The sequence below is a fragment of the Limulus polyphemus genome, unplaced genomic scaffold, assembly GCF_000517525.1.
Source record: "Limulus polyphemus unplaced genomic scaffold, Limulus_polyphemus-2.1.2 Scaffold74, whole genome shotgun sequence".
Lineage (NCBI taxonomy): Eukaryota > Metazoa > Arthropoda > Merostomata > Xiphosura > Limulidae > Limulus > Limulus polyphemus.
Genome location: NW_013665684.1, coordinates 376,915 through 386,262, shown reverse-complemented (window position 1 = coordinate 386,262; position 9,348 = coordinate 376,915). Strand labels below are relative to the sequence as shown.

The window sequence follows — 9,348 nt, the reverse complement described above, 5'->3', positions numbered from 1 at the left end:
ACATCTAGATCTATTAAATTAGTCATTAGATCTGTCCCAGTGCAATGCCTAGTTTAATAGTTAGTATAGGTCTAAGTATGTCTATAATATATGCTACAATTTGTATGATGATGGACCTAGGGTCTAGAAATAAAGTTATAACTGCAATTAGACCTAAATTCTAGTACATTAGTTGGTGTAAGACATGACTTACAATCCACTAATACAATTACAAATCACTACATTAGGCGTATAATGTTTACTAGATCTAGACCCTGCCTGTTGCATATATTGCCAATCTTGCACACCAGTTAATATGTTACATCAATCTCGTATTCTCATTTTGTTGAACATACACCTATTTGTATGTTGTACTTTAGGACTTGTATTTGATCTACAGATGAATGATGAAATAGTGTAATTTATTTCTGTACGTCAATTTGGTCTCATTGTATTTCAGTGGGCGGCTTTTAAAAGTTAAAACTGCAAGTGTAATACATTTAAATAACGTAACACTGTGTTGTATTTACTTAACTTAGGGCAGTTGTGCTATATCCTAGGGGAGGGCATAATTATTAACTAATAGGCATTATAGGCCAGAGGAAATTTTGTGCCCCCTCACACCTGCGCTCAGGGGCGACTGCCCCCCTCTTGTTATGCCACTGAGTCATTTAAGTGATTGTTGTGCACAAATCATTTTTGATGTACATCAGCTTTGAAAAAGACCTTCCACTTTAACAAGTGGATATCATGAGTGACAGATAAGTCTGAAGAAGAATGTCAACATCTATAAAGGATGATCTGAGATTTTTCTTATGAATAAGGAGATACATGAAATGAGCATTACTGATATCACCATGATCTTTCCTTTTCTCTAAAAATAATTCCACAACCTTTCTAAGTTGAACAAGTTCATTACTGAGACACCCTTCCAGATCAGCAGAATAAAGTTTCAGTAATCTATCTGACATTTCTGGAATTTTATCATCATTTAGAGAAACTCGACCATCCAAGAAACCAAAAATGTTCAGCCACATGAGAATAAGCCTCAGTTCTCTTCCCAAGTTCTTGCACAAGACAATCGATGATAGGTATGAAAGTGGAAGTTCTGAAGTGGTCTCTTGGATTCTGTTATACTTCTTTATCTTTCATAATCTAATGGATCTAATCTGACATTACTATAACAAACATGCTCGTGTTTATAGTTGCTTTTAGTTGCTTGCTAATCACATCAAATCTTTCAAGAATAGTGTACTACAGATCACTAAATAGATATATCTTCAAATACATCCATAATTTCAGCATAGCCAGATTGCAATACATTAGTGGCATTTGCATGAGTGGACCATCTAATCTGTGACAACTCCTTTGGCATCATTAAGTCTCTGATTTTGAGCTTCTCTCTTAAAAGTTGCCAACGACCTGCTGATCTTGAAAAAACATATAAAGCCTTTGCACGAAATCGAAAAAAAAACCACTACTTGAACTCGACAACCAACAGCAGTCTGGCCAACAAGATTTAATCGATGTGCAGAACATGGATGTTTTTGTCTAACAAGACTTTGCCTACTCTGCAAAACACTTCCAGGAGGTCTTCTGCTACTCTCTCTGTCTTTATCTTTGGCAATGCTATGTTCTCTGGGTAATGTGTTGTGTAGTTGACTACTGTCAGCATGTTCCAGTTGCCCTTATCAGATAAAGGTGCTAGTGGTCTAATCAAGTCCATAGCTACTCTGCTGAATGGCTTTTCTGTGAGAGGCATTTCACCTAGTGGCAACTTGGTTATCTTTTCTCTAAGTATACATAGTTTTCATTTACATTATACATCCAGGGATTCCCTGATACATCCACTGTCTTTTAGGCCAAGTCAAATGATGAGTGTATGTTGTTTACATTTACCTGTGTTGCCAGAAAATATAGATTTTTAAATAAATTTAACAATGGATGAGAAGTTATTCAAAGAAATACCCAAGATCACATACCATGAAACTTTAGATGTTGTTTCAGATGCAAGATATCACAAAAGTTCAAATTGATTGAAGATGAACACCGTACGAAATTCCAAAGAAAAATTGGTCAAACGATGTCAAAGACTACCTAGACTTTCAGTACCCAGACATAGTAAACAATTTTATACATACACAAAGTGCATACTTTGAATGATTTAAAGGCTTACAAATCTCTGGAATCGTATAATCAGTTTGTGGTTGAGTTAAAGACCTGTGTCAAATAAATATCGGTGAAAAGTTCTTAGTGTAGGTAAGAATAAAACATGATCAGCGATTAAATGATACACCCCTTCATGCATGGTTAATTGCTGAAACGGATGGAAAGATTTAACTGCACTGTAATTGTATGGCTGGTCTTGGAGAGAGTTGCAGTTGTGTTGGAAGTATGATTTTTGCTATTGAAGCAGCAGTGAAACGTAGAAATGCAGTAACAGTAACACAAGATAAATCATACTGGCTATTTCCTTTAGTGGTGCAGAAAGTTGAAAAAAACCTATTAAGGATATTGATTTTACTTCTGTAAAAAAAAAAAAAACAAATTAGAAGCAGTTATAAATAGTTGCACTGCAACACCAAATACAGATTCAAAAACTACCAAAAATATACATGTGCCACCTCCAACTGATAATGAACTAGCCATTTATTTATAAGGCTTTCACAACACCAGTACAAAAAAAATCTTCTGTTAATAATTTCAAACTATGTAGAATACTATAAGCCTAAAGCTTTGGACAAAAATTCCCATTAGTTTTGTCAGATCTAAGAGATAATCTATGTAACTGCAGACAAAGACACTAATTATGCACTATGAGGAAGTTTTTAAAACCATTACCCTTAGTGAACAGGAAATAATATATGTAGAAGAGTGGCACAGATTCAGAACAGGATGAATTACAGCTATCTATCCACTATGAAATATTCAACTAAAGCAACATGATGGGGATGTGTACATGAAAAATATGCCCAAAAGCAATATATTGAAGTGATGACTCAGAGTTATGAAAACTTGGCTTTAAAATATAATGAGCTAATGCTAACTTCAAAGTCCATTTCTGGGTGCTTCACTGGATGGAATAATTTCATGTAATTGTTGTGGGGAGTTATGTTTAGAAATTAAATGCCCTTTCTGTATAAAGAATTTTGTTTAGAAATGCATAATGGTAAAATGAGATTAAATAGATCTTGTCAGTATTACTATCAGGTCCACTGTGAACTTATAGTATTTGAAAAGGAATTTTGTAACTTCATGGTGTGGACTGAAGTTGATTTTCATGTAGAAAGAATTGAGATTGACACAGAATTTTATAAGGACATTGTAAAAAATTCCAAGTTACTCTTTGTTACTGCAATTTTACCAGAATTAGTAGAAAACTGTTTTCTAGTCCTGATATCAGTGTGTCTGCAGTAAGCGATTTAAATACATCAGAAGCTTCTGCTTGTGGAGAAGCAGCAGGTTCCAAAAACAATGATAAAAACTTGATTATATGCATTTGTCAAACTGTATAATTCAGAAGTAGATGATGTAATTGGATGTGAAAATGACAGTTGTCCTTTTGTTTGGTTTCATTTTAAATCTGTAAAAATAAAATAAGTATCTAAAGGGAACTGGCACTGTCTGTCCTGTAGAAAACCTGCTAAAACAAAGAAATCAAAAGCAGAAAAATAAACAAAACATGTTTATTTGAATAAGTAGTTCTTCTTTAATTTTTTATCAATTTTCAGCTTCAATAAAATGTTTCTAAACTTTTTTGCCAGTCTCAACATTTTTTAATGTATTTGTGTGGAACACTAATTTTATTTCCCATTGATACTATATTTGTTGTTATACATTTATATGTTTACTAAGAAATTCATATCGAAATTAAATCTTTTATTTGTTTGTTTTGACATTTCTTTTTTTACTGGTGCATGTACATATAAATGAATAGGGATAAAATAGTTAACAAACAGAAGTTTGTAAGCAAATGTTGTTCTTCATCTTGTAATCATTATGAACTAAATGAGTTTGTAATTATTAGAATACACTATTTGTATGAACTTTTATGTTTTTCAACAACACTTGAAATTTTTATGCTTAAATTGGTGAAACAACTTTCACAAAATTTTGAGCTATATAATCTTATTGAAGAAACTGTATTTTGAACAGAAAGCCTTTAACCATTGGCAAGTAAATGGCAAACTTTCTCATAAACATAAAAATTTACCTGTTATTTGAACAATCACAATGTTACAAGATAAAGAAAGTATTCATGATTGACTGCACTGTGTCAGTAATGACTAAATGAAAACAACATTAAATTTTAAATACTATAAATTTTTTAAAATAACAATGATTATTTTATAAACAATTCTATAAAAATGACATTGTTTCCAGTCTCCAAATTACTAAAATAATAAAATTACTTTACAGGATAAAAAGTAGTAAAAACTCCGATGACACTGGAAAACAATCACATACACTTTACATGTTTCGACACGTACCCTTGCATCATCCTCAGGAGTGTAATGTTTTGGAAAAAAATAACATTTATACAGTTATCAAAACACCAATTTACATATTAAGAATTTCACGCCATCTGCTCACAACATTTCCGTCAGGTCCATCATCCTTATTTAATAATTTAAATTTAACTTTTTTACATTTAATTATCTCAGATTTACGTACATTCATACCAATTACATTTCCAGGTTGTGCTAAAATAAACATTTTTTTCCCATTTAATTGTGTGATTAGTTTCACTAACATGTTTTGCTAAAGGTGAAATAGTAATATTATTATGTTTAACATTTCTTTTATGTTCATGTCTGAATTTTAAATTTTCTCTGTTGACCAGATTGATTTTTTCTTTAAATGGTGTACCGATATCGTTTGCGTTAGTGGTTTTCTTGTGGAAAAATTCCCGAAGTCTTACTCTGCATGCAAATTCTTGAAGGTCGGAAATAAGAAGAAAAGTTGAGACCTTTACTGAGAAGGTTGAGTTTCAATTAATGTTCTAGAGGACAGAATTACGATATTGGAAATGTTTTCGGGTTTGGGTCTCTCAGACAAGGAAGTAGCTGAATTGGATGAGTCAGGAGTAGAGCTTATTTTATGAGACAAATCAACGTGCGAGTTTGTATTATTTGTCAACAGGTGGCGTCAGTAGGGGCTTGTTTAAAGTTATTATTTTGTTGTGAACAGACGATAAGCTTTTGGTGAGATAAACTTTTACTTTTATGTGAAAGATCATGATGTGTTTGTTCCTTGTTGTTTATTGTGTGATTTTCGAAAGACTTTTTTGTTTTGTTAATAAAAACATGACGTTTATTTTGTTCAATAATAGAAATTGTTCTCGGAATTTATAATAGAAATGTTTTTATCAAGATCGGCTACTGTGTATTTGCAGAAGTCTTGTGTGAGCTTCATAAGAGCAAATGAGGTGGAATGGAGGATTTTCTTCCATTGTAAACAAAATAGTTTGTCATTGTCCCTTATGGTAACTGGTGGATTCAGATTAAGTGATTTAGGTATAGTTTGACACTGTAAATGCTGTTCTAAAACGTCAGTATGGTTAATATATCTCAGTCTCTTTTCGTTCAGTTTTCTAAGTCGTTTGAGAGTTTTGGTAGGGTTGAGATTATAATACGATTGGAAAGTTGTAACGGATGGAAGGTTTAGTTTGAGGAGAGTGGCAGATTTTTCTGTGGAACGTGAAAGTTCAGAGTCATCAGGTTTGGAACTTAGTGGAGGATTGCTACGAATATAGAGGATACCCGAAGGAAGGTTGTTTTCAAGGTGTGCAGAAGATTCGGCTTTTGGAAGGAGAAAAGTTTCAGAGATTGTGAAGTTTGGAAGGTCATCAGGCTCAGGACTTACTAGAAGGTTATTAGGAATAAGAGTGGAAGCCGTAACTTCTGCATGAGTAGAGAATTTAGGAGAAGGGTTAAATGTAGACTTTCGAATAGTTCCAGGGGAAGTAATGATAGAAATGGAATTTGGAAGTATAGAAGTGTGACATACAGATGTATTTACTTTGGGTTGAAAGGTTGTGACTGAGGCAGGCTTAGATTGGGTATCAGGTTTGGGGCTTAGGGAAAGGTTACTAGAAATAAAAGTGGAAGTCGTAACTTCAGCATAGGTTAGACATTTAGGTGAAGGGTCACAATTAGAGTTTGGGACAGTTCCAGGAGAAACAGGGTTTGGGAGTGTAGTAGAGATGTGGCATACAGATGTATGCTCTTCGGGTTGAGGGTTTTTTAATGAGATACGGGGTATGGGGAATAGAAGAGGTTGAATGAGATTTAGGACTAGGGGTGTTTGGTTGGTTTACGCTGGAGTATCCAGTATTAGTTTGTAAGCGAGGAAGAATAAAGTTGGTAATAAAGAAGCAGAAATTACAGGATAGGGAAACGATTCCTTGGAAAGAAAGGTGTAAACCATCCTTTGCTAAGAAATGTCTCCTGCTTTCAAGTTAGTGTTGTAAAGGAAAGACAGGCATGGGTTACGTTGACATAGGTCATGTGCGAGAGCGTTGAATTTGTCAATTTTGTGATTTAAAGTGTCAGTATTACAGACTTGTCTTAGAAAGAGATCATCATTATGTCTAATTACGTCACAGTAAATAACGCTTGAGAAACATACGCGAAGGTCAGTACGGAGAGTGAAAATATGTAACAGCAAGGTTTGTAGGTCATTAAAAGAGTCATAAGATTTCATTATCAAGTTGAGATAAATGGTTGCTTACCTGTTTTTTTTTATTACTCTTATATGGATAGGATATTAAAATTATGTTGTAAACAGGATGATATCAATAATGAGTTATTGTTAATTAAGCATACAGCAGTGGAAAGAGGTTTTAATCCAGATTTTGTTGACAGAGCTGTTATAAAACAGGAATAAAAATATTAAGTTAAAACTATTTGCTGAAAAAAATAAGAAAGAATATTTAGTTCTATCATATATACCTGGTTTATCTTGTCAAATAATTAAAAAAAAATATTTTCCCGATATACAAAGTCAGCGAAATTCTTAATACAAGTAAAGATAAAACTGATTTAATGGAAAAATTTGGCATATATAAAATATTATGTGAATGTAAAAAAGTTTATATAGGACAAACTAGAAGAACCACACTTAGAGAGCTTTATTACTGCAATTGAGAATGAAGTAATTTAAGACATTAACTCTGACTTAAAAGTACGGAATAATCTCTCCTACAACGAACATGCTGCTCTAATTTCACTGAAACATGACAATGACATTATTATTAAACAAGCTGACAAGGGCGGCGCCATTGTCATTCAGGACAAATCCGACTATATTAACGAAGCTTATCGACAACTTAATGATATAAACTACTATAAAAAAGTAGATTTCGACCCCATCCCGGAATTTGTTGAAATAATTGAAGACAAGCTATGTAGTTTACAGAAAAACCAACACATAAGTAGTGAATCTTTACAGTTCCTTTCACCTAAACACCCAATTCCAGGTCGCTTTTACATGTTACCAAAGATACATAAACCTAACAATTCCGGTCGTCCTATTATTTACAATTGCGGTATGCCCACCGAGAACTTATCTGCTTACGTTGATCATCACATCAAAGATATCCCTCCATGTTTGACGTCATATATTAAAGACACAACCGATTTTTTGAACATGATCTCTGACATTAACAACAACGAAAAATTACCTCCAAACACTATTCTCTGCACCATGGACGTTTCTTCTCTTTACACAAACATTCCCCACGACGAAGGCCTGAAAGCTCTTGAATCTTCCCTTTTGAAACTTGAGAAACCCAACACTCAGACTATTGTAGACTTAGCTAAACTAGTTATTACACTAAACGGGTTTGAATTTAATAATGAATTCTATACTCAGACAAAAGGCACAGCTATTGGGACCAAGATGGCACCAAACTATGCCAATGTTTTCATGGGAGACTTAGAGACGAGACTGTAGAAAAGTTATAAAGACAAACCAAACATTTGGAAACGATACATAAATGACATTTTTTTCATTTGGGTAGGAGACGAAGACTCCTTACTATCTTTCTATACACATACAAACTATTTCCTACACTTCTATTAAATTTACTCTAGATTACTCCACTACTCAAATAAGTTTTTAAATGTAAACCTGACTTTAAAAGATGGTTTTCTACATACTGATTTGAACCGTAAACCGACTGATAGACCACAATACTTACATTTTTAAAGCTGTCACCCTCCACACACCAAACGAAATATTACATTCAGTCAAGCACTTAGATTAAAGAAAATCTGCTCTGACAGTAAGAACTATGACCGTCACATTGATTCTTTGAAATTAACTATGACCGAAAAAGGGTATAAACAAAACACTGTGATTCAACAAGTTGACAAAGCTAACAATATTCCACGTATATCTGCCTTGAAACAGTCACCTAAAACAAATTCCTCTCGTGTTCCACTAGTTATCACATATCACCCAAAATTAAAAAAAAACAACCCTGGATACTGAAAAAGCACTTTTACCTCCTTTAACTTAATGATAGACTAAAAACTATTTTTACGGAAGTTCCTGCTGCTTCTTTTAGGAAAAATAAGACTTTGAAATCCCAATTAATACATGCCAAGGTTAACTTTAATGCGACACCTGGTGGAAGTTATCCCTGCAATGGCGAACCTGTAAGTTCATGCAGCAGACTAACAATTTCTCAGATAAAGACAACCAAAGACAGTTCAAAATAAATAAACCCATAACCTGCACTACAAAAAACGCTATTTACTTAATCCAGTGCCGAAAATGTAACTTCCAGTATGTAGGCCAAACTAAAACAACTATACAGGAGCGGTTTAATAACCACAAATTTTCAATCAAAACGAACAAAGAACTTCCGGTTGCAGAGCATTTCAACATATCTGACCACTCTCTTGACATGATATTGACAGGTAGAGACAAATTTTACATCAAACAGAAACATGGAAATTAAAGAAGCTTACTGGATAGCACTGTTAAATACTGAAACACTGAATGGCATCACTCTCGATCCTGGGATTGTTGACCTTCGAGCGTCTCTAAAAACATTCCGAATAACTTGTCATTAAGTTTGTAAAGTTTTACTATTATTATTATTATTCACATTTTTATTCATGTTCTATTTCTCTACATTATTATTTCAGCGTTTTATATTATAAGTCACTATAATATGCACAGAGGTCCTATATTTCACATCTAATAATCTTACTTTTAGAAGAACTTATGATTATCTACACTGAGGTGTTTAACATCCATGTTTAAACATTCAGTTAGTTCCAAGCCATATATCTTTTGTTTCAACGATATATGACAATATTACGTTGTAATTTTTAAAAGGGCGACGTGTAACTATAT

At 33.4% G+C, this 9,348-nt stretch overlaps 1 protein-coding gene across 1 annotated transcript in view; it reads left to right on the top strand.

Moving 5' to 3' along the window:
- LOC106466450 overlaps nucleotides 1-7,935 on the top strand; it is a 34,224-nt gene extending 26,289 nt beyond the window's left edge. The window contains exon 2 of the mRNA XM_013926738.1: nucleotides 7,166-7,935. Coding sequence (XP_013782192.1) covers nucleotides 7,166-7,935 — 770 coding nt within the window. The remainder of the gene's footprint in view (nucleotides 1-7,165) is intronic.
- The last annotated feature ends 1,413 nt before the right edge of the window (nucleotides 7,936-9,348 follow it).